Source organism: Dioscorea cayenensis, chromosome 19, assembly GCF_009730915.1.
Source record: "Dioscorea cayenensis subsp. rotundata cultivar TDr96_F1 chromosome 19, TDr96_F1_v2_PseudoChromosome.rev07_lg8_w22 25.fasta, whole genome shotgun sequence".
Lineage (NCBI taxonomy): Eukaryota > Viridiplantae > Streptophyta > Magnoliopsida > Dioscoreales > Dioscoreaceae > Dioscorea > Dioscorea cayenensis.
In genome coordinates, this window is record NC_052489.1 from 5,408,924 (window position 1) to 5,435,557 (window position 26,634).

General features: G+C 37.3%; 3 protein-coding genes across 4 annotated transcripts; 2 read left to right on the plus strand and 1 right to left on the minus strand.

Moving 5' to 3' along the window:
* Positions 1-8,643: 8,643 nt before the first annotated feature.
* On the plus strand, positions 8,644-9,045 carry LOC120283995. Its single transcript, XM_039290822.1, has one exon. It carries the CDS (start codon positions 8,644-8,646, stop codon positions 9,043-9,045), a length of 402 nt encoding a protein of 133 aa, XP_039146756.1.
* Positions 9,046-9,546: 501 nt separating this feature from the next.
* LOC120249674 (polyubiquitin) lies at positions 9,547-11,584 on the minus strand. Its single transcript, XM_039258263.1, has 2 exons — positions 11,475-11,584; positions 9,547-11,148 (listed from the first exon to the last, which is right to left on the minus strand). The coding sequence occupies exon 2, from the start codon at positions 11,146-11,148 to the stop codon at positions 9,775-9,777; it is 1,374 nt and encodes a 457-aa protein (XP_039114197.1). The 5' UTR covers positions 11,475-11,584; the 3' UTR covers positions 9,547-9,774.
* Positions 11,585-13,135: 1,551 nt separating this feature from the next.
* LOC120283275 (josephin-like protein) lies at positions 13,136-17,157 on the plus strand. 2 transcript variants are annotated; one of them, XM_039289916.1, is made up of 3 exons: positions 13,136-13,222; positions 16,062-16,165; positions 16,570-17,157. In XM_039289916.1, the coding sequence occupies exons 2-3, from the start codon at positions 16,088-16,090 to the stop codon at positions 17,032-17,034; spliced, it is 543 nt and encodes a 180-aa protein (XP_039145850.1). In that variant the 5' UTR covers positions 13,136-13,222; positions 16,062-16,087; the 3' UTR covers positions 17,035-17,157. The 2 variants fall into 2 exon arrangements, with proteins under 2 accessions (XP_039145850.1, XP_039145849.1); XM_039289915.1 differs by lacking the exon at positions 16,062-16,165.
* The last annotated feature ends 9,477 nt before the right edge of the window (positions 17,158-26,634 follow it).

Sequence of the window (26,634 nt, forward strand, 5' to 3'; positions counted from 1 at the left end):
AAATTCAATAATTTCTGAAAGTATACAATGTAACATAGAGGAATAAATATCAAAGTGAAATTCAGAAATCATAAATAAATCAAAACATATTTAGTTTACCAAAATAACAAGCATATATGTCCCCCAAACAACTAATGCCAGAACAAAACATCAGAACTCATTTATTTAAACTCGATGACCCAAGTCAGATTTCAAAACTCATAGGTTTACCCTCGGTGACCCGAGCCAGAATATCAGAAGCCGTTATTCTTCACCGACGGAACGGTGTGAAACTATAGTTTCTATGTCAGAAGTACATGTCGACACGGTCAGTGTTTAACCCCCAGTGACAGGGTTATTGCACAGTTAATTGGGGACTACGAGTTTCTATAACAAAATATGTCGGGTCCAAATCATCGTCAATGCATAAATATGAAAATTTAGTGATCCCGTTTTCTAACAAAAAATTAATCCAATTATATCAAATAATCAACTATCAATTAACAGAATATTCCACACAATTTAAAAAAATTAATTAAATCTGGAAATAGCATTAAAAAAAATATAATTAATCAGAAAAATAATATATATATATATATATACACACTTTCCAACAACCCAAAGCAATCTAAGAAATCATAAATTAAATAAATAAAGTAACTTAGAAAAGGTTTCATGAATCTGTAGAATGATTTAATTAACTAATGATCTAAGTTAACATAAAATCTCTAATTAAATAGAATATCATAAAACAAATAAAATAAATAAATAAATATTACTAAATGATGAAAGTGATTGTAAATATAGTAACAAAATACAAAACCTGAGTTTTTGAATAATTTTAACAGTAAAACCCAAGTTAATTAAATAATTACGTAGATATTTATCGGAAATCAAAAGTTTGCATATACATATATGTACATATTTATATGTGGTGTACTTACCTAGAAAAATCCCCAAGCTATATAATCTACTTGGACACTAAAATCAGAATTCGAGAGAACCCTAAACATAAATATTACACTTTGGCTTAGATTCCAAAGTTAAATTAAAACAATAACCATTAACCAAACCAAGTTGGTCACTTAGACACTGAGTCAAACACACACCATGTACTTAGTCCTTAATCAGTCAAACATAAATAAACAAATTAAGAATAACACAATAAAGAGTTATGGTCTTCGATTATAAGAGGTAAACAAACAGTGATGTCTTGCCAAACTAAACCAAAATAATTATGCACAATCAGTTACTCTATTTCCCAAGAGCACTTCCTAGCTTCAATCCATAGCATTCACATTAGTTAATGCATACTCCTAAAATGCACAGAAATTGAATGAAACTATTTACCAGCATTACAACACGAGCAAAACTTTAACAACCCATGATATCAACAAACTAACCTAAGCTTATCAGAAACAAAATAACAACTATTATGTTTCCTTATGAAGCTTTAGCAAATACAATATTTAAAAAATTAATTAATTAATTATAATACTTATATATCTAAGTGGACTGTAGAACCTGGGTTCCATCCATCAAAATTGAGTAGCATTTGCAAATTCTAAATTACTAATAAACAAAAGCAAAAATTTGCTTTCTTATAAAAAGCAACACAATTTATCAATATATAAAGAACTTGCATGAACACAGCCATCCAAACCAATAAATTTAATATATATCTATATATATATATTTATTATATTTGTGAATGCTAAAGTGGACGCCAGCACCACTTAATTCCACACTAATTTCCAAAACAATAATAACAATTTTATTTTATTTTTTCAAATCAAAAATAATGTTTTTAACACATTTAGAACTTGATCATGAACATAGGCAACAATAATTTTTGCAAATCAATATAGAAAATTTACTGTTCAATGGCTAGTTTCATCATGAGAAAAATCAATCCACCAAGTACATAACATAATCCCTAAATAAGAATATTAAACAATACTAGGACAATATTTAGGAAATAAAAAAAAATTCTCCACTTAATCCTAGATCTAGGAAGAGAACGCTTATCTCACAACAATAACGACTCAACCCTTGATGAAGAGCATATCTCCGTCCTTGTCGCCGGCATTGTTAGGTATGTGGAGCCTGATTGTGTGACACCCCAGGAGGTGCAGGAGAGCATCGGTTTAGGTTGGAGGTGCGGGGAGAACGCCCCGCAGTAGGATACAAGGGTAATTTGTATATGGTTAGGATTATAGTTTGATAATCTTGTAAATAGTACCCAGATAGGATTTATATCCAGATAGGTTTAGGATCTGGATAAGTTTAGGATCCAGATAGGGTTAGGATCCAGATATGATTTACCCTCTTCCAGATATGCCTCAGAGTTCTAATCCAGATATGCCTCAAAGCTCTAATCCAGATATACCTCAGATTTCTTCTATATATAGGCAGTCCCTTGTAAGATGTATGTGTGCTTCAGATATTGAAATAAAACCCTAGTGTGGCCGTGGACGTAGGCAATCTTGCCGAACCAAGTAAATCTTGTCTTTCTTGTGATTGTTTTCTACTTTATTTTTCTCTCTCGATCTTCAGTGGGAATCCGAATTCCCAACAACTGGTACCAGAGCCAGGTTTAAGAAGAAGAGTGGGAGCAATGGCGGAAGAAGGCAAGGTTAGAACTGAAAAATTCAATGCAAGGACTTCGGATTCTGGAAGATGCAGATAGAGGACTATCTCTACCAGAAGAAGCTGCATGAACCACTATCAGGGAAAAAGCCAGAGAAGATGGAGCATGAGGTATGGGATCTGCTTGATCGCCAGGCGCTTGGAGTGGTTCACTTGACATTGGCGAGGAATGTGGCTTTTAACATCATCAAAGAGAAAACAACCGCGGATCTGATGAAGACGCTATCAAATATGTACGAGAAACCATCGGCCTCGAACAAGGTGTATTTAATGCGTCGTTTATTTAACTTGAAGATGGTAGAAGGTGCGTCCGTAACAGATCACATTAATGAATTCAATATGATTACGACTCAATTGAGTTCTGTGGAGATCACGTTTGAGGATGAGATAAAGGCGATGATTTTACTATCATCCCTACCGGAAAGTTGGTCTACGACAGTACCTACAGTGAGCAGTTTATCAGGAAGTGTGAAATTAAAGATGGATGATATCCGAGATTTGATTTTGAGTGAGGATATTCGCAGAAAATAATCAGGAGAATCGTCGGAATTAGCTTTGAGCATACAAAACAGAGGAAGGAGTCAACAGAAGGGTCAGAAAAATGATTGCAAAGATATTGTCGGCTGGAATTGCGATAAGAAGGGCCACTTCAGTAGGCAGTGCAAGGCACCAAAGAAGAATAAGAAGAATCAATCAGAAGATGACGATTCTGCAAATTCAACCAACGAAGATGTTGATGATGCACTCGTTTGCTGTGTTGACAGTCCTATTGAGTCGTGGATTCTAGACTCAGGTGCGTCGTTTCACTCAACACCCTGTAGAGAATTGCTACATGATTATGTTGCAGAAAAATATAGAAAGGTTTATATTGCTGATAATGAACCTTTGGAGATTGCGGGGAAGGGTGAAGTTCACATAAGGACTGCCAATGGAACACAGTGGAAGCTGCAAGAAGTCAGGCATGTGCCAGGCCTGATAAGGAACTTGATTTCCATGAGTCAGATTGATAGTGTCGGATACACTACCATGTTTGGAGGAGGATCATGGAAAGTAACCAAATGTGCAATGACTGTGGCACGAGGCAGGAAGGTGGGAACATTATACATGACTTCAGAGAGCAGAGATACAATATCAGTTGCAGATTCTTCTGTTGATTCAAAATTATGGCATAGAAGACTTGGGCACATGAGCAAGAAAGGGATGAAACTGTTAACATCAAAAGGAAAGTTGCCAGATTTGAAGACGGTTGATGTAGGTCTTTGTGAAGATTGTATTTATGGGAAGCACAAAAGAGTCAGTTTCTCAAAGACTACTAGAGTATCAAAGGCAGAAAAACTACAGTTGGTGCACAGTGATGTATGGGGGCCAGCTCCAGTACGATCTCATGGAGGCTCGCGCTACTATGTCACCTTCATTGATGATTCTACTAGAAAGGTATGGGTTTATTTTCTTAAGAATAAATTTGATGTGTTTGCTACTTTTAAGAAGTGGAAGACAGAGGTGGAAAATCAAACTGGCTTAAGTGTGAAGAGTCTGAGAACAGACAATGGTGGAGAGTATGATAGCCAAGAGTTTAAAGAGTTCTGTGCAGAGAAAGGGATCAGAATGATTAGAACAATCCCTAGAAGACTTGAGCAAAATGGCATTACTGAGAGGATGAACAGGACTTTGAACGAAAGGGCAAGAAGCATAAGATTGCATGCAGGGCTACCAAAAACCTTTTGGGCAGATGTAATCAACACGGCAACATACCTGATCAACAGAGGACCTTCAATTCCACTAGGTTTCAAGATCCCTGAAGAACAGTGGACAGGAAAGGGTGTAAACCTTTCATATTTGAAAGTATTTGGTTGTGTTTCATATGTACATGTCGATCCTGATGCCATAGACAAATTAGATGCAAAAGCTAGAAAGTGCTATCTGATTGGTTATGGTTCTGATTATTTTGGCTATCGTCTTTGGGATGACCAGAATAAAAGGATCATAAGGCATAAGGACGTTACTTTTGATGAAACCATGTTGTATAAAAACAGGCCTGCAGTAGAATCTGATAATGCAGGGAGAAACATTCAGAGGCATGAAGAGGTTGTGCTAGAAGATAACAGTGAAGAGGCTATTGCTGGAAGAGTTCGAGATAATCTAGAGAATCCAGAGAATCAAGATGAAGACCCTGAACTATTAACTCCTTCAACACAAATCAGAAGGACTACTAGAGTAACCAGACCTACACAACGTTATTCTCCTTCACTATACTACTTATTGTTTACAGATGGTGGTGAGCCAGAGTACTATGCAGAAGCTATGCAAGCGGAAGATTTTGTCAAGTGGGAGTTAGCCATAAAGAAGAGATGAACTCTCTAGAGAATAATCAAACTTGGGTGTTGACTAAGTTGCCAGATGGAAAGAAAGCCTTACATAACAAGTGGGTATATCGTGTCAAGGAAGAGCATGATGGCAAGAAAAGGTACAAGGCTAGACTAGTGGTGAAGGGCTTTCAACAGTTGAGAGGTATTGACTACACAGAGGTGTTCTCTCCTGTTGTGAAGATGACTACCATCAGAGTAGTACTTAGTATAGTTGCTGCAGAGGACTTGCATCTAGAGCAGCTAGATGTGAAGACTACCTTTTTGCATGGAGATTTAGATGAGGACATCTATATGCAACAACCTGAAGGATTCAAGGCTCCTGGAAGAGAAGAACTTGTATGTAAATTGCAGAAAAGTCTCTATGGTTTGAAGCAGGCTCCAAGGCAGTGGTACAAGAAGTTTGATGCCTTCATATGTGATCATTGTTTCATCAGATATGAGATGGACCACTGTTGCTACTTTAAGAGGTTTGATGGCTATTATATCATCTTATTACTATATGTGGATGATATGCGTGTTGCAGGTTCTAGCATGAAAGAGATCAATAAGTTAAAGAAACATATGTCAAACCAGTTTGAGATGAAGGACTTAGGTGCAGCAAAGCAAATACTTGGGATGAGGATAAGTCGGGACAGAACTAAGGGAACTCTAGAATTATCCCAAGAGAAGTACATTGAGAAGGTATTGAGCAGGTTCAGTCTCCATGATGCAAAGCCCAGAGACACCCCCTTGGGAAGTCAGTTCAAGCTTTCTAAGGAGCAGTCACCAAAACAGATAAAGACATAAGACACATGTCTAAGGTGCCATATGCATCTGCAGTTGGAAGCCTGATGTACGCTATGGTGTGTACGAGACCAGATATAGCTTATGCAGTGGGAGTTGTGAGCAGATATATGGCAAATCCAGGAAGAGAGCATTGGGAAGCTGTGAAATGGCTCTTAAGATATCTGAAAGGCACATCAAGTGTTGGGCTTTGTTTCAGAAAAAGCAGTGTGGTTTTGCAAGGATTCTGTGATGCAGATCTGGTTGGTGATGTAGATGGAAGGAAGAGTACTACAGGTTATGTGTTCACTCTGGGAGGCACAACAGTCAGTTGGATGTCACGACTTCAGAAAAGTGTTTCTCTTTCAACCACTGAAGCAGAATATATTGCAATCTCAGAAGCAACAAAAGAGATGATTTGGTTGAAGAATTTTCTAAAGGAGTTGGGCAAAGAGCAGAATAGTAGTATGCTTTTCAGTGACAGTCAAAGTGTTATTCATCTTGCAAAGAATCCAGTATTTCATTCTAGGACCAAGCACATCCAGTTGAGATATCATCATATTCGTGGGTTGATTGAGAATGGGACAATAGCATTAAAGAAGGTACTTGGTGCAGAGAATCCAGCAGACATGTTGACAAAGAGTGTAACTATTCAGAAACTGAGGCTATGCATGGCCTCGGTTGGCCTCCAAGTTGCTTGATGAAGAGGAGGTGCCGCACTAGTAGCATCATCTAAGCTACATAGATGAGGGCTATAAGAGAGCCGCTTATATTAGAAGATCAGTCTCCAAGTGGGAGATTGTTGGGTATGTGGAGCCTGATTGTGTGACACCCCAGGAGGTGCAGGAGAGCATCGGTTTAGGTTGGAGGTGCGGGGAGAACGCCCCGCAGTAGGATACAAGGGTAATTTGTATATGGTTAGAATTATAGTTTGATAATCTTGTAAATAGTACCCAGATAGGATTTATATCCAGATAGGTTTAGGATCTGGATAAGTTTAGGATCCAGATAGGGTTAGGATCCAGATATGATTTACCCTCTTCCAGATATGCCTCAGAGTTCTAATCCAGATATGCCTCAAAGCTCTAATCCAGATATACCTCAGATTTCTTCTATATATAGGCAGTCCCTTGTAAGATGTATGTGTGCTTCAGATATTGAAATAAAACCCTAGTGCGGCCGTGGACTTAGGCAATCTTGCCAAACCACGTAAATCTTATCTTTCTTGTGATTGTTTTCTACTTTATTTTTCTCTCTCGATCTTCAGTGGGAATCCGAATTCCCAACAGCCGGCACCACACACCAAAAAAAAAAAGAGAGAGAAAAGAGGCTAGATTAAAAGAGGCTAAATCTCTCCCTTTTTCTTAGTCTCAAACGAGAATCTATATTGGAAAAAAACGAAGAGACTACGGCTAGGGTTTTGAATTAAAAGAATTTAATAAAAAGGGTTTTTTCACCCTTTTTCATGACCGCCATGCATGCCAAATAAATGAAATAATAATTATAAAAAAATGTGTGGGGCCCACATGCAACATGTCTTCGGCCAACAACAAGGCTTGGTGGGCAGTACTGGTGGTGGAGGATGCTGCCGACCATCACCGTAAAGGGTCTGCTTGGATGAAGGTTTTGGGAGGTTTTGTAAAGTAAAGTAAAGTAATGGGAGGTAAAAGGAAGTTTTTAAACCCTTCCTTGCTTGGGGCAAGGTAAGGTAAATAGAGGTTTTGAAACCTTATTGTGTTTGGTTTGAAAATAATTGGAGGTAAGGTTTTATAATAATATTACCAAATTACCCCTATGTTGAGAGACAAAAGTTGATTTACAATTACGGTAATGTTTGTTTTGAAGTAGTAACTTCAAATATCACATCAAAAAATATATATGTATACACATACACATCAATTACACATACATATAACATATACATATATACATATACACATATACAAAATTATATACATATACACAACACACAGGCATACATATATACATATATATATAGAGAAATATATACATATACACATACACATATGCATAATACACACATACATATACTTATACACATATATATTTATATAAATATACATAGGTATTTTTACACACATAGACATATATATATGTATGCGTATATGCATAATACACACATATACATCCTTTATAGTTTAAAATTAATTGTTATATTAATTAATTAATTAATATTTTTTTACATTAATTAATATGTTGGAATTTTTGTAAATGACCAAGGACATTTTTGTCAACAAAATTATAATTTCTATTGAAAACCTCTCAAACCCTTCAATTTGGAAGGTTGGAAAATGAGGGTTAGATGAAGGTTTTAAAACCTCGAACTAACCCTCTAAACCCTTACCTCCATCCTTACTCCCTCCCCTAAGCAAAATTAATCCCAAAACCTTCCCTTACATTACCTCCCAAAACCTCCATCTAAGCACACACCGAAGGGAGAGTTCACTCCCCTGGTTCTGGAACCAGGGAATACATTGATTCTAGCCTATCATATTTTAACATGTGTCCCATGTGATATTATTATATTTTTCCTATTGTGATTGTAGATATGTGTCAAAATTTAATAGGCTAAAATCAGGGTATTTCCTGGTTTCAGAACCAGTGGAGATGAGTTCCAGAAGGGAAAGGGCAGAGCAACACAGTCAAGAGCATCCTAAACGTGCTTGCTAAAGGCCAACAACAGGGCTTGCAACAACGCTTGGGTGGTGGTCATGAGGTGGTGACGATTGGGAATGTCTTGGGGCAACAACAAGGCTTGGTGGGCACTGGTAGTAAAGAGGTGGTGGTGGTGGAGGATGATGCTGACTATCAACGTTAAGGGAAAAGGAAGAGCAACACAGTCAAGATCATCGTAAACGTGCTTGCTATGAGGAAGCGGTTTGCGTTGGATGTGGAGGACGGGAAGACGGTGGAGCAGCTGCAGCAGATGATCAAAGTTGAGCTTTTGATGGTGGGAAGGAAGGTGTTGGTAGTGGGGGGAGTGGAGATGGAGGATGCGCAGAGGACGTTGAGGGACTACGGCGTTGTAGAGGGGACGGAGGTGGTCGTGTTGCTTATGATAAAGGTGAACGTGCGGGGGTACAAGAAAACGGAGAAGATAATAGATGTGGAGGTGAATATGACTGATAATGTGAGCGAGTTGAGGAAGAAGTTAAAAAGGCTGAAGGATTTGCACCAATTGGCGTGGCTGGATGTTGGCTTTGTCTTTATACATAAGCAGCAGGCGATGGATGAGGGAAGGCCGTTTCTATGGCATGAGGTTAATTAAGCATAACGATACTATTGACGTTTTGCCTAACTTTGTTACTGACAGTGAAAGCAGAATCTAAGAAAAATCAACTGTGAAGTTAAATGACACTAGCTTGTAGTAAATGTTTTGAGTGTGTGATTCTTTCCAATAATATCAAACAATTCAAAAACGTATGAAATAACTGGAAATTAACTGTGGTTATGCTGGAACACAATCGGAAGATCTCTTTCCAATTATTGAATAAATAAATACATCAATTGTGTTTAATCTTTATCAACAATATGTAAACATCCTTTCTATAATTATTATTATTAAAAAGAAAATAGAACCCACTCATAAAAAAAATCTAGATTTGATTAGAGCATATATAAATTTAGAACTGCTGCCATTCACAACTTTTATGTTGAGACAAGACGGGTGAAGTTATGCTTTTGCTGAAATGCGCATCACTTTGTTCAGGAATCACTCACTTGGCAGTTTCTCATATGGGATGCGCATTACATGCCATCGAACAAGATATATTCAACAATAGCAAACACCATTCAGCAATTATAGAACTAAACTTTGATTGACTCAGAAACATTATTAGGAACTTAAAAGGAAAAAACAGAAAAGAAATAGACTGAGGAGTCCAACCCACATGATTGAGGGCTGGATCCAGACATCATTCACCAGGGGACGAGACAGACAAGACGACAGACACCATTTGACCACCACGGAGGACTGTAAACGAGAGAAGCACACGACTTAGTTACCACCACGGAGGCGGAGCACCAAGTGAAGGGTGGATTCCTTCTGGATATTGTAATCAGCGAGGGTGCGACCGTCCTCCAGCTGCTTCCCAGCAAAGATCAGACGCTGCTGGTCTGGAGGAATGCCTTCCTTGTCTTGGATCTTCGCCTTCACATTATCAATGGTGTCGGAGGACTCCACCTCCAGAGTGATAGTCTTTCCCGTCAGGGTTTTCACAAAGATCTGCATGCCACCACGGAGACGGAGGACGAGGTGAAGTGTGGACTCTTTCTGGATGTTATAGTCAGCAAGAGTGCGCCCATCTTCAAGCTGTTTTCCAGCGAAGATAAGACGCTGCTGGTCTGGGGGAATGCCCTCCTTGTCCTGGATCTTGGCCTTCACGTTGTCAATGGTGTCCGAGGACTCCACCTCCAAGGTGATGGTTTTGCCAGTCAAGGTCTTCACAAAAATTTGCATCCCACCACGGAGGCGGAGGACGAGATGAAGGGTAGACTCCTTCTGGATGTTGTAGTCAGCAAGGGTGCGGCCATCTTCAAGCTGCTTTCCAGCGAAGATAAGACGCTGCTGGTCTGGGGGAATGCCCTCCTTGTCCTGGATCTTGGCCTTCACGTTGTCAATGGTGTCCGAGGACTCCACCTCCAAGGTGATGGTTTTGCCAGTCAAGGTCTTCACAAAAATTTGCATCCCACCACGGAGGCGGAGGACGAGATGAAGGGTAGACTCCTTCTGGATGTTGTAGTCGGCAAGGGTGCGGCCGTCCTCCAACTGCTTGCCGGCGAATATCAAACGCTGCTGGTCCGGGGGAATGCCCTCCTTGTCCTGGATCTTGGCCTTCACGTTGTCGATGGTGTCCGAGGATTCAACTTCAAGGGTGATCGTCTTGCCGGTGAGGGTTTTAACGAAGATCTGCATGCCTCCCCTCAGCCTAAGGACCAAGTGGAGGGTGGATTCCTTCTGGATGTTGTAATCGGCGAGGGTGCGGCCGTCCTCCAGCTGCTTGCCGGCGAAGATCAAACGCTGCTGGTCCGGGGGGATGCCCTCTTTGTCCTGGATCTTGGCTTTCACGTTGTCGATGGTGTCAGACGACTCCACCTCCAGGGTGATCGTCTTACCCGTCAAGGTCTTGACGAAGATCTGCATGCCACCGCGGAGACGGAGGACAAGGTGGAGGGTGGACTCCTTCTGGATGTTATAGTCGGCAAGGGTACGCCCGTCCTCGAGCTGCTTGCCGGCGAAGATCAAACGCTGCTGGTCCGGCGGAATCCCCTCCTTGTCCTGGATCTTAGCCTTGACGTTGTCGATGGTGTCCGAAGACTCCACCTCAAGGGTGATCGTCTTTCCGGTGAGGGTCTTAACGAAGATTTGCATCTGTGAAGCCAATACCACAAAGATCAACCCAGGATCAAAACAAAAACACACTAATAAACCAAAAAATCACCGATCTAACAATCAGATCCGAGAAATCAACAAGAAACCCAAAATCTACAAACAAAAGAGAACAACCAAAGAAATCAAAACCCTAGAAAGGGAAAAACACCAAGAAGACGAAATCCCTCACGGATTACATGATGATTCTAACAAAAGATCAATAACGAAGAAGAAGAAACGAAAGAAAATCACAAAAACAAATACAAAAATCAAGATCTAAACAACAAACCAGCAAAAACCCTAGAGAATAAAAGAAGGATCAATACCTTGAATATCGGCTAGAAAATTCTTCAAATCGATTCAGAAGCCAAAACAAATACGAAGAACAATTAGGTTTGAGGGTCACTATTTATAGCATGATTGACCGACTTAGCAGGATAAAGTTACTCGCGGTGAGATTACCCTTTTTATTAAACCCAATAATATGGTGACACGTGTCGAATACTGGGAAGAGACGTGTAGTCAGAGTTGGTTGGCGTTTGAAACTTTGAATCCCTTCCCGTGAGAGGCAAGGAAATAAGCGGCAGCCTTCAAGATTAGGTCTCCGTTAGTTAACAGCGTTTAAATTGACAGACGTAACTTATAGCCGTTTAGATTTTTTTATAGTTGGGTCCCTATCAATTATTGTATTTTTTAATCATGGGAGTTTCGTAGAGAGTTCAATTTAAAATGTTTTCTTCTATGTGGAATGTTTCTTTATGGACCACTTGTATTTATTTAGTTTTATTATTTAGAAGAAAAAAAACAGTGATTGATGATGAAAATGACATGATTTTATTATTATTATTTTTTGGTATTTAAGTTATTTTTCCTATGATTGAGATATATAATTTCAAACTACTGTATTTTAGTAGTGGTATTTTATTCCCCAACTCAAAAATTAGAGGTTTGACTCTCATCATGATTTGTTTATATTTAAAAAAAACTAAATTTATCAATTTATATATATTTTTTTGAAAAGGCATAATTTATAATTATTGCAAAATAAAAAAATCCATGAGATTATCTTGAACTTATAATTTGGATATGTTCATATCTTAGTTTTAAACTAAAAACATAATTTTAAAAGTGGAATTTTAAAATAAAAAAAAACATATTTAAAGATAATAATTATTGTGGTAGGAAAGCAAGGACCATTATGTTATCTTTATTAATGCAAACAATAATAGTCTTTTTTTTAAGGACTTAAATATTGATTCTCACCAAATAATGGACTTGAACTTTTAAAATTTTAGTTGGAGATATTCAAAATTTATGTGTAAATCCAATAAATCTGTCGTAGGTGAATACTCACCGTATTGTTATGTATTAGAATATCTTAATATTAAAATATACTTGTAATGTTATTAAATATTCTATTCTTTTTTGTAAGTCACAAATTCATGTTTTTTTATCTGTCATTTTCTAACATTAAGAAACATTTATTATTATTTTTTCAAAATTACCCTTAATATATTACACGGCAGACAAAAAATTAAAATTAAAAAAAACGGAGAGAGTAATATTTATATTTTAATAATTAAAATTACAATTTTGATTATTTAATATATTACATACTAAATTGAAATCAAAATTTGTAAGTTTTAAATATTATCTTTTTATTTTTTAAACATTACATTCGATCATAATTTATTTTAATTTTTATTTATAATATCAAACACAAAATTTAAATATACTTTCACATTGCACCACTCAAAAGTTGCCCAAAAAAAAAATCAAAATGAAATAAAGCGAAACTGAATTTTCTTTAATTTCAAACATATGACTCTTATAAAAATTATTTAAAAAAAAAATTTATTAATACTGAAATTGAAAAGCAGTTTCCTTGCATTAGGGTTTTTTAATAATTGAATTTTTTTTAAAAGATATCCAAACTTCTAAGGACTTTTCGTAAATAAAAAATTTTACAGTGTTTGAAATACTAAAAACCTTGATGTTTGTCTTTCTCGTGTTTTCTCTTGGAGAGATCCTTCCCCCAGACCTCACCGCCGTTGGGATTTCTCGCCGGATTCCGGTGAGCTCCCTGGTGTTATCGTCTTCTTGTTCTTTTCTTTGGAAAACCCCTCTAGATGGGACGTTTATAGTTGTTCTTAGTTGCTTGTGATTCGTTTGATCTTGCTTTTTGTTTTAGATTATGATGAATTAAATTTGTTTTTCTTTGAAAATTATGATAACTAAGCAGTGTGATTGAAGGGATTTTGGAGGAGAAAAGATTCATGAGAATTGGGGAAACCTAGTGGCTTATTGAACCATGTTCATGCTTTTTTATTACAAAATATCAGTCTTTTGTGACTGAAAACACTTTGGAGGATAATATTTGTTTAAATTCCATTGTGGTTTGAAGTGTTGATTTTGAATTTACTAGTTTTCTTTCAAATTAACAGATATTTACTTGTAATTGGTGGATGAACTGATGAATTTTGCGGAGTTTAGGGGAAATTGAGGTGCCTGACTTTCCACTTAGCAGTGCTTTTGAGTTTTGAAAGCATAAATAGATTGTGACATTGTTTTTTATTCAAGCTCCAAAAACTTATTTTTATGTAAAAATAGGCTGGATTTACTAATTATTTTAGAAAAGAAGAGAAAATTCTCAGTATATGTTGTTGTCTGCTCTAAATATGATTGATCTGATGTGTCTAGGTGATGAAACTTTATTGGGAAATCATGAATTTATTGGCATTGTGTAATCAAAGTGGTTGACATGCTTGTTATGACTTCTTGAGCTGTTTAAATTGATTGTGGCCATCAATTTTTGTAGTTTGACATCAGACTTTGCCTTCACCATTTGAAGGGCATAGGATATCCTTCAACAGGGTCATATATTGGCGCATAGTCACCTTGCCTGCCAACCATAGTGGAAGGTAGTATATGTATACCCTAAAGGCAGAGTGTACTAGTGGGTAGGGCTGTGAAAACTAATTTATGGTTTAGCTTTTTGGTCACAAGGCTTTGTCCATCCTTATGCAGATCCCTACCATATCCTTGAGACTGGTTGTGAGAAAATGAACCTTTTTGGACCTCAAAGAATAGTGTTTTTGGATCCCTGGTAAAGTGGTAATCTTGAAGAAATCTTACAGTGAATTAGTTTTGTTTGGAAAAATGCCTTAGCGGGGAAGCTGTCAGAGTGTCAGGTCTGAGAATTCCTCTGAATATACATTGTAAAATGTTTAGACAAAAATGGCACAGTATTGCCTTGGCTTAGGTAAGTGACATAGCAATGGGTATTTTGTCTTCCATTCTAGAGGTTTTGGTAATATGCTTTGCATCTAATCTTCTAGTTTATGTTGCTTTGTAAATCAACTGTTAACTGTCAGAGATTGGCAACCAAACTTCCGCCTATTCTTGGACAAAATAGAGTGGGTTTCAGTTTGAGAGCCCCTTCCTTGGAATACCTGCAGACATTGATCATTTTCTATATTGTTTTGGGTTTGAGTTGATCCTTGAGACGATTTTCTATCATATACTTGATGAAGAATTGGTTGGTGGGGATTTGGTGGACTAGAAACAAGAGAATATTGAAGAAGTAATAATGTTTCAACATCCTCATTGATATTATTTTATTCTATCATTAATCATAGAGACTAGGCTTCACTTGGAAAGAAATCAATTGCTCTACTCCCTGTCTAATGGAGTAATGTTTTTTCAAACGTATTAATGAACTTCCCATCTTTTGTTTCTAGCTCAATATTCTCTTGTTGCCTTTGCTTTGAAAAAAGGATTACATATGATGCATTTGGCTATAAAGAGAACACTTCGTTCCTTGAAATTGCGTAAGAATACCAAAATCAGTTATGTATACTTTTATTTTTTCACATATCTCATCCATAAGTTGGTGGATAAAATTATAAACTCTGCCATTTACTTTAAACTTGGAAAGATCATTATTGCTTTGATGATATGAACCCCTTCAACTTGTGACGAAACCCATAACATAACTGACTCGGATTGTTTGCTAATGCTAGTTTGGGAAGGAATCTTGATCCGTTGTTTATGTCAAGCAAGAACCTCGGTATTTGAGGACGTCACAAACAGTTGTGGAAGGTTGTTCGATAAGTCGATGATTGAGCGTCACGAGAACTCCGATAAGCTTGAATAGTTTTCAAAGAACTAAAAGAGAATTCAAAAAAATTTCACAATTTTATCGTAAAAGGGTAATTAGATTATTTCAGCTAAAAAGCTTCTTAAATTGAGGAGTCAAGGAATTTTGGCAGTAGAATCTCTAAATTAATGCCACAATTCTTAAATTATTCTAATTAAGTAGGAAAAATATTAATTTCTTGGTATGCAAGCCTTACAATTCCCAAATTAAGCCAAATTAAATAAAGAATAAAATAACAATTGTTTAGCTAAATTTGATTCTCTAGCAAAGCCAAAATGGTAAGTAATCCTTAATTTTGATTTGCGCCTTTTATATTGCATCCTTAAGATTTCCTTTTTCAGTTATCACAAATTCATATTTGAATGATAGATTTCTCGCCTTGTGACATCTTCATCACCTTCAAATTCAATGGACCTTTACAGATTAGTTTAGGCTCAAACTTCTCCAATCAACCCATTCTCTTTGAATTGCTTACTTTGTAAATGAGTGCCAGTCCAGACCAATTGGAATTTAGATGGGAGTTTTTCTAGTTATGTTATCATTTGACCTCTTGGTAAATGAAATATGTATGAACATCAGGTAATGAGATAATTCTAGCTTGGATAAAATTTAAATGCTATTTTCTTAAATAAGTTCCCTGCAAAATTTTGTTGGTTGGGTGTATATTCTTGTATCTTTCGCAGATCTTTCTGTGGTGATTTCAGTTGTGGAATGTAAGCTGACTGCTATTTCAACTTTTAATGTTTTATGTTAGCCTCCATTTTGCACTATCTTTTTGCAATGGAAGAGAAACAAATTTATCACGAGACGCAGAGATTGCAGTTCTGTCTCTTGCATGCTCTAAATAACCTTCTCCAGGTATTTGTACTGTCGAAAATTTGATAGATCTTTTTTCTTAATGATCTTGATTCATTTTTCATTTATATTTTCCTCTCCCTTCTCACATGTTTTCTTCACAGCGCATTCAGGATCTTTCTTTTCATTTTTTTTATGCTTCTTTCTTCTTCATCATTTTTTTTTGTGTGTGTGTGGTGCATTCTATTCACACCTCAAAACTTGATACCAATGCAGATTCATTTTGGCTTCACTGTCCGGCTGCGATGTGCATGCTCTTATTAAATTTCTTCTTCTTCATTTTGTGTGTGCGTGTGGTGCATTCCATTCACATCTCAAAACTTGATGCTAATGCAGATTCATTTTGACTTCACCGTCTGGCAATGTACATCTTCTTATTGAATTTCATGACTTTTACTGTGGTCCAGGAAAAGGATGCATTCACTCGAGCAGAATTGGATGCAATTGCCGACAAGCTTGTTCTCGATGATGTTAACAAGGATAAATGGACCCCTTTTTCATTCATTTTTAAACCCCATCACAACATATTGACAGGAAACTACGATGTCAATGTGCTCATTGCAGCACTAGAAGCCAAAGGAAAGAAAGTAGTCTGGCACGACCATCGAACTGGATCTTCCTCAATCAAGCTTGTAGATGATAGTCTAACAGGTATGATGCTCAATGTACCGACCAAGAAGTTCGGCGGCCTCTGGCGCAGCAGGCATTGGGTTGCATTCCGAAAAATTCATGGTATTTGGTACAACTTGGATAGTGATCTTAAAGCAGGAAAACCATTTCAAAATGACGAACATGTATTAGAGTACTTGGACAACATCATCAGTCAAGGTGGTCAAGTATTCATCATCTTGCATGAGAAATGCAGTTTATGATGTATCGTAACATTTAACTTGCCCAAATTTTTTTTTTTAATGTAAAGTTTTTGTGATGTTCTTTTGGATTTAGGCAAGAGCAAGTTATCTGTTTCTTTTACTATTTTAAAGGTCTTTTTTTTTAATTCTGTATGGAATGTTAGGGTGATTAAAACCTGATTTTTGAAGTGCAAAATAATATATCTATCATTTCCATTTTTTGTTTAATTTTAAATATTTTTTAACGATAGAATTATCTTGGAATAATAATTATCTTTTTCATTCCCTCTTTTCATAAATAGAAGATACTAAAGAAAAAAAATATTTGTGTATTGATTATTTATTATTTTTAATTATATATATTTACTCTTAAGATTATCTCCTAAAAAAAATTTTTGCATTGTCATTTTGGAGGGTCATTTGGTGATTTGTAACATGTGAAGTTTTTAATGTTAATAACTTGGAAGGCCATCCATCAACTAATAGCATTTACCCAATCCCAGTCTTGTTTGGATAGAGTACGGGGAAGGTTCATAAAGTAAAGTACAGTAAAGTAAGAGTTGAATTTATATCATGCTTGGGGCAAGACTAGAGTAAAGAAAGGTTATGTAACTTTTTGTGTTTGGATTGGAGGTAGAGAAAAGTAAGGATTTGTACTAATATTACCCAAATATCCTTGATATCTCTTGTGCTTTCAATGTTGGTTATCCTAAGGTAAGAAACATAAAATAATATTACCAAAATAAAATGTTTAACCTTTGAGATATACCCTCAATAATAAAGAATATTAATTGTTTACTTGAAAATGCAAGTGGTAATGTTATAGTTAAAAATAGATCATGATAAATATAATATGAGAGAAAGAATGAATATGTTCATTAGAGTGAAACCAGCCCCTATATATACAAGAAGGATGTATAAAGGAATATGTATACTCAAGGGTATATACATATAGTATACAATAGAATAAGTAATATTATTACTCTAACACACCCCCTCAAACTCATGGTGGGTCATAAACCGAGAGTTTGCTAACTAGAAACCGAAACCGAGAGACAGTATGTGCCTTAGTGAAAAGATCAGCAAGCTGCTGTATAGAGGCAACATAAGGAAGAAGAATACTGCCAACAAGATAATGATGACGAACAAAGTGAAGAACGATCTCAAGATGCTTCGTATGTTCATGAAATACAGGGTTGGCAGCGATTTTAATGTTTGGTTGTTACAGTAAATAGGAGTGGGGGCAGAAATAGAGACACTAAAGTCCATCAAAATCTGACGCAACCAAAGAACCTCCTTAGCAGTTGAACACATAGCACCATACTCAGCCTCAGCAGTACAAAGAGCAATAGTGGATTGTTTCTTGCTTTTCCAAGAGATAAGAGAATCACCAAGAAAAATGTAGAAACCAATAGTAGAACGTCGATCAGAGGCATCACCTGCCCAGTCATCATCACAAAAGGAGCGCAACTCAAGTGAAGACGTGGTAGAGAAAAGTAAAAGCGAGATACAGTGCCACAAAGATAACGAAGAACTCATAGGAGGGCAGCGTAATAAGTAGAGCGAGGAGCACTCACAAACTAACTGAGAACACGAACAGCATAGGCAATATCATGTCGAGTAATAGTCAGATAGACAAGAGCACCAACAAGTGCACAATAGCGAGTAGGATCAGATAAAGGCTCACCATCAGATGAGAAGAGCCAGTGATGTAGCTCAATAAGAGTAAAGGCAGTGCGGAGATCAGTGATATCGCTCGTCGAAAAATGTTAGAAATATACTTCTGTCGAGATACTAAGTAACCTCGACGAGAATAAGCAACCTCAAGACCCAGAAAGTAACGAAGAGGGCCAAGATCTTTCATCTGAAACTCAAAGTGTAACCGTTGTTTCAAGGAAAGAACAGTATCAACGTCATCACCAGTAATAACCATATCGTCAACATAAAGAAGAAGGATTGTGATGTCTCGAGGAGTCTGCTGAGTGAAGAAGGCATAATCATGAGAGCTCTCGGTAAAACCAAGAGTAAGAACCACACTGCGAAAACGCTCAAACCAGGCACGAGGAGCCTGTTTGAGCCGATAGATAGCTCGGCGAAGATGGCAGACATACTGAGAAGGATGAGAGAAACCAAGAAGATGAGTCATATAAACGTCCTCAGAAAGATCTCCATGTAAGAAGGTATTTGTCACATCTAATTGATGAAGTGACCAGTGACGAGCAACAGCAACCGCAAAGAGAAGACGAACAGTAGTCAACTTAGCCACAAGAGCAAATGTCTCCTCATAATCAATGCTATACTCTTGAGTAAAACCACGAGCAACAAGACGCGCTTCGTGGCGCTCAATGCTGCCATCGGCTCGAGTCTTAACTCGATAGACCCACCGACAGCTGATAGGAGTAACATCAGATGGAAGAGGAACAAGATCCCACGTATGCATGCGATGAAGAGCATCAAGTTCCTCTGTCATAGCTTGTTGCCACTGGGGATGTTTCACAGCCTCCCGATAAGACTGCGGCTCAGAATGCGAGTGAATAGTAGCAAGAAAGGCGTGGAAATTGGGAGAGTAAGTAAAGGAGAGAGAAAGAGCGTACCGAGCAGGAAAGCGGTGAGGACGGTCTGGGTAACAATGATGGACAACAGGAGCATCTTCAGAAGAGGATGGATCAGTGGAGAGAGGAGACGAATCACAAGAGTTATTAATACTGTCACACCCACCCCCTCTACCGAGGTAAATGTGGCACCCATCAGTTAAAATTCCCTTTTAATCGGAAACCCGACACCTGCTTTTAAACAAAAATCGGACCTACAAATCACAATTTACAATTTTTTTCACCAAGTACAGGGTTCAAATACGTAAATACTAATAAATACAAATACTCAAATTTGCGGGTACAATCGCTACAAGATCACAACACCAATAACAATAAAGAAAGAAAGGGGGATCCACTGCAATCCTGAACTCAACCCTGACTAGCGCTATACTCAATCAGGCAATATAGGGTCCTCGCTCCCCTGCAGCTTTACAAAGACATTCGAGTTGGTCGGTAGTGGCTTAATAATTTCAAATACTTAAATACAGTATATATCAAGTATATAAATACCAATCGCTCAAATAATTTTTCCAACTTTTCCAAAAATACCGAATTCTAGCAAAAATACAATCTTTAAAGAACTTTTTGAAACATAAATTCAACATAGATCAACATCAATTGATTTTTCTCGAAAAACACAAATTTTTGTAAGAGACGCGCCTCATCACAATTCAAAAAAATAACATAAATTTCAAATTCAAAAATAAAAACAATACCCAACACTCACCCAAAGATAACATGGTCTAGAAAACTCTCTAAACCTTCGCCGTGGCCGCGGCTAGGTTCGAGCCGTCGAGGAACTCATGTCCTCATCGTTGACCCATCGGCTCACCGGTCGGCGACCCCGGCTACCCGATGAATATCCGATCGTGGCTCTCCGCCTCCCACCGAACCGGCCCTCGTAGAAATCAATACTCGGGTCCACCACGCCACCTCTAAAGACCCGGCCCGTGGGGACCCACTATCGCATGAGTCGGGCCTCAGCCCGTCACCATCAAAACCATCAAGTAAATACAAAGAATAATACCATCCGTATAAATCATAACACGGGATCCTTTTTCCATGACAAGTATTCACATCACGGAAATAAACATTATTTTTCCACAAAGCCCAATGCCAAAAGTATAACCATGCATAATGCCAAGAAAGATCCATGATACCATTCCTATACCGGGAATGAAAACCAATTCTACTAACAATCGCCGATAAAACATCTTTAATATGCTCACATGGTTTTCGCAAATCACTCCAAATCAAAAGCATATATACCCATCAAAAAAATAAATACAAGAATTGAATAATTAAATCACATATACATGTATTTTTCACTATTCACAAATACGTATAATTATACAAAAACCGATGTATCAATACTGGGTTATCATGGCACATCGTAGGGAAAATAAATATAAGTATATTTCGACCTTTATACGCAATTAAACATGATAAAATGAAATACTTAAACATTTATTTCCAAAATACTAGCCATTAAACAATTATTTCAAAATAATAAAAAAATAATTTATTTATTTAAAAATAATAGCCACTACCAACTCACTCGGTGTCCTCGAGTTCCTTGCTAGACTCGGAACTCCCTCCCAAGACCCGAACAACACCTAATAGAATAATATAATAAAAAAATAAATAACATATTTAAACTCAAAAGAAAAATACAAAAAATAATAATCAACTCTATTGGGCCCACTCACTCCAATCGGTTAAAACCCGACCTCGCATAGTCCAATTGGCTTTTCAGGGTTGTATTTAAACCAACTCGCTTAGACTAAACACAGTCTAAACCAATCGAACCAATCTTAATTCCCCTTAACCAAGCTTAATCAGACCGAACCAAACTCAATTTCACTCGAACCAGACTGAACCAATTCAATTCTTATTCAAAATCCATTGAACCAACTTGGTTCAGTCCAAAACCCTTAACCTAAAAATCAACTCGAACCAAACCCAACCCTATTTCAACTTGATTTGATCGAGCCCCAACTCAACCAAATCAACTCAACTCAACCAAATCAACTTGGCTAACTCAACCAATTCAATCTAACCATCATCATTAACACATTAATCATCATCATCATCAATTTAATTAATCAAACCAAACCCTAATCTCGGGTTGCTACGTTGATTGCTACGATGAATTCAGCAATCTCATCTCCATTTTCAAGGAATTTCATCACAAATACAAGGTTTTTTCCAAATAACTTCAAGCATTCATCATCAATCAACAACAAACCATGATTATTTCTACTCAAATCCATCATTTTATTCATCAAATCCACAATATATATATATACATCCAAACATATACAAACATTAAACAAAAACTACACCAAAGAAATCCTTACCAAGCAAGTAACCACTCCGGCGAACTCCCTCCGGCGATCTCCAAATCTTTCTCTTTAAAAACCTCTAATTTCTCCCATTTCTTCATAACTCTCGGGTTCTGTAGCAGAAATGGTGGAGAAGAAGATGAACAACACAAGCTCTAGATTTTTTTCTCAATTAACTCTTCAGCCGAAATTCACTTTTAGTCCCTGAAAACATAATTTCTTACAAAACAGTCCCTAAAAACTCCCAAATGGTCCTTGAATTATGAAATAGTATTCTCAAAAAGGTCCTTTCAAATTACCCAACGGTCCCCCAGGTTATAACACAATATTTTTAAAAAGATCCCTTCCATCTTACCTTTCAGTCCCTCGGTTTCCATAAACATTTCATGTCCATCCTTTTTCATTTATTCTTTAACCCAAAAATCTTTTTAAAAAAACTTTTACACTTAGGTCCTTATTCTTTCCACTTGGGGTTTCTCAACAAGATTACTCGTAGAAAAAAATCTTCATCGCAACTATAGTAATACCCTGAATATATTTTCCAACAGGTATCCAAAGGTTCAGGGTATTACAAATACACCTAGAGGAAGGGGAGAGAGGAACAGAAGAAGTGTCTATGGAGACATTTGGGGAGGGCACAAAATTGGCAGTGGTAGTGGAACTTGGAAGAACTATGGAGGGGAGGGAAAAGGATGCACTAGCGGAAGACTGGAGAAAGGAAAGATTTGGGGAGGGTGAAGAGAAGTAGGGGGTATCTTCAAGAAAAGTGATGTGGCGGGAAATACGAAGACGGTGAGAATGAGGATCATAACAACGATAACCCTTGTATTCAGAGCTATATCCAAGAAAAATGCACATGGCAGAATGGGAAGAAAGTTTGTTTTTCTTGACAATGGGCAAAAGAACAAAACAAGTGCAACCGAAAGTGCGAAGATGACCATATGATGGAGAAAGGGAGTAAAGACGTTCATAAGGTGTGATTCCAGAGAGAGTGGAAGTAGGACTGCGATTGATAAGATAGACTGACGTAAGAATGGCTTCAGCCCATAAGGATTGAGGGACAGAAGAAGCAAAAAGAAGTGCACGTGCAGTATCTAAGAAATGGCGATGTTTGCGCTTAGCAACACCGTTCTAAGCAGGTGTGTAAGGACATGATTGCTGAGGAAGAGTGCCATGAGTAGAATTTAATGTGCGAAAGGATGTAGAGAGATACTCGCGTGCCCCATCAGAGCGAAAAATCTTAATGCGTTTACCAATCTGAGTATAGATCATTTGCGCAAATTGTGAGTAAATAGCAAAAACCTCATATCAGGAACACATTAAATATATAGCCAAGTATAACGCGAGAAATCATTAATAAAAGATATGTAATAGAAGAAACCACCAAGAGAGGACAAGGGTTCAGGACCCCAAACATCAGAATGAACTAAATCAAAAGTGGATTCATAAATAGATTCGCGTGAAGAGAAAGGAAGAGCAATGGGTTTAGCAAGTTTACAACCGATACATGGATGTGAAGGAATAGAAGAAATAGAACCAAGATTACCTGAACTTGTTAAGAGTTTCAGACGATTGAGGCGACTGTGCCAATGATCAAGAGAACATACAGAGGCAACAATGTCAGAAGATGGACAAGCAAGAAGGTGTAGAGAATCTATGTGATAGAGGTTGCCAACTCTACGCCCGATCCCAATCCTCTGGCCTGTAAGATGGTCCTACACAGAACAAGTAGAGGAAGAAAGGTAATCGTGAGACCATGATGAGTGAGCTAACTAACAAAAAGAAGGTTAAGAGCTAAGCCAGGGACATAATGAACTCAGGAATGTTAAATGAATTGTACTGAAGACGACCACACTGCGTGACAGGACGAAGGCTCCCATTAGCAATGCGAACACTGAAAAAGGTATGAGGTGTAGTAATAGAGACTAGGCTAGATGTATCAGCAGTCATATGATGAGTGGCACCAAAATCTAAAAATCCAGGAGAAGGAAGACATATCAGAGGCAACAGACGTAGCAAAGGAAACACTAAAGGGCAAAGCGCACTGTATAGCATAAATCTGTTCAATAAGCTGAGCAACTTGAGAAAGAATATCAGGAGAATCTAAAACTGAGATAGAGGCAGCATGAGGAGAGGAAGCAAGAGATCGAGGCGGAGGGTGAGACTGTGATGATGGCTACTATCGTTGTTGTAGCTTCAGACACTGATTCTTCATATGACCAGGACGCTTGCAGTAGTGACAAATAATAGAAGACCGAGAAGAGGTCGATGAAGCAGGAGCTGGTGGTACAAAAGGGCTGGAGGGTACTCTAGTGGAACATGTAGAGACCATAGCATGAATTGTGTCTGTAGGGATAAGCCATGGAGATAATGTGCTAAGACGAGTTTCTTCAGCAATAACACTACGAATGACATCGTCAAATGATGGAAGAGGGTCTCGATTGAGCAATTGACTGTGAACAGCCTCAAAATCAGGACGAAGACGCATAAAAAAATCAAAGGTGCATTATATTTGGCGAGACTGAGTGTGACTTTTACAACATGTGCATTTTAGGCTAGTGGACTCCTCAAATGAATCAATCTGTCGCCACAGGGACCGCAGATCACTGACATACTCTCTGACTGAACGCTCACGTTGTTGGATGTGAGTAAGATCCTGTAAAATGGCATACTAACGAGCAAAGCTGGAATGCTCAAACATATGGGGTAGGTGTTCCCACATTGCATGAGCAGTGGGAAGATGTCCAATTTTCATACGAACATCAATCTCACAAGACTGACAGATAATAGTCATGGTACGGCGATCAGCAAGTGTCCATGATGCATCGGGGTTGGAAGGTTAGAAAGAGGTACCGTCAACATGGCCAAGTAAATCCATACCTAGTAAAACAATATGAACGGTAGTAAACCATTCTCTATAATTGGAACCATTTAATTTGATGTCAACTGGAGCTAGGAAATGATGAGCGGAGGAAGATGATGCCATTTTTATTTTAAGATATAGTTAAATAATAGTAGATGTTAGTAAATAATATAAGATATATTTAAATAATACTATATTGAAATAATATAATTAAATAATAATATATTTAAATAATACAGAATCAAATCTCGGTTTTTTGTTTTTTTGTGTTATATATATATATATATATATATAATATACTGTTAAGGATAATAAAAGAATCTAGACAAAAGGATAAAACAAATGCTTGGAACTTGAGCTGTTGAAAGGATGCATGCCTGTCAGTGAATCAAAGAAAAGAAAGGGTTTTGGATGTTGACTCGTCGGATGAAAGGTTGGTTGTGGCTGTGGATCACGGCGAAGAAGCTTGCCGGTGATGAGTCGCAAGGCGGCGCTACAACGAACGCAAGTAGTAGATCACGGCGGGATGTCAAAGCAAAGGAAAGGATTGGAACAACGCTCATCGGAGATCAAAGCAAAGATCAAAACAAAGCAAAGGATCAGAACAACTTAACGGAGAGCAAAGGATCATATCAAAGCAAAGGATCAAAACAACACTCGTCGAAGATTATGGTCTGAGAGCAAACAACCCTCGTCGAAGAGCAACGGGTCAGAATAAGGTGTCGGTGATGATACAAGGCTCGTGTGGTAGCTAACAGGACTGAACGGAACAAAACAAAGCTTTGACGAGGCAAAGCTCATCGGAAAGCCAACAAAGACAGGAGGAAACAAGGTCCGGCAAAACAAAGCTCTTCGGAGAGCTAATAAATACACGGCGGAGGTCGGCCGGCGTCTGATACTATGATAAATATAATATGAGAGAAAGAATGAATGTGTTCATTAGAGTGAAACCAGCCCCTATATATACAAGAAGGATGTATAAAGGAATATGTATACTCAAGGGTATATATGTATAGTATACAATAGAATAAGTAATATTATTACTCTAACAGATCATAACAAATAATAGGATCAAATCGCATGGTGAACGACATACATGGGAGGTGATTAAGAAAAAAAAAATTGAAATGAATTAAAAAAACATAGATTTATTAATGTTTGGATACATGAGTTTAATTAATTGCAAATAAAATGGACATGAGATGAGAGGTAGAGAGATGACGGGACACTTACTATTAATATTAAGTGGAAAGTTTTAGAAATAATTTCTTGAATGTGAAAGAGACAAAGAGTTTAATTTTTTTTAGAAAAAATAATTTATATTTTTTTATTTAAAATATGAATTCTTTTCAGTACCCTATACATCTCCCCTTTTCTGAGCATTTCTCGTGAGGAACATTTATCCAGTTTTGATTGGGTTTTTTTTCCTATCAATCATGCTCTTAACAATAGTATTGTCTCTTTCAATCTCCCATGACTTTTTTCAGTCTTTGTGATCAAGTTGGAGATTTTTGGTTTTCTTTTATTGTTTAATGAGCATGGTAATGAGATTTGGTTTTAGTGTTGGTTTTTGGCTGGTGGCCATACACTGTTGCGGCATTAGCATTACCATGTTATTTTACCGATCCAAAAGAGTTCTTGCATTGGGAAAAAAGCCCGATGTGAAATGGACTACATTAATAAAATTATATAAGCCTTTAATTTGTTTCTTATAATTTTGTATGGGTATAATTTGAATATGAGGAGATGGTTTTAAGAATACATAAAAGATAATTATCAATATATATATATATATATATCTTATACAGGGACGAGATCA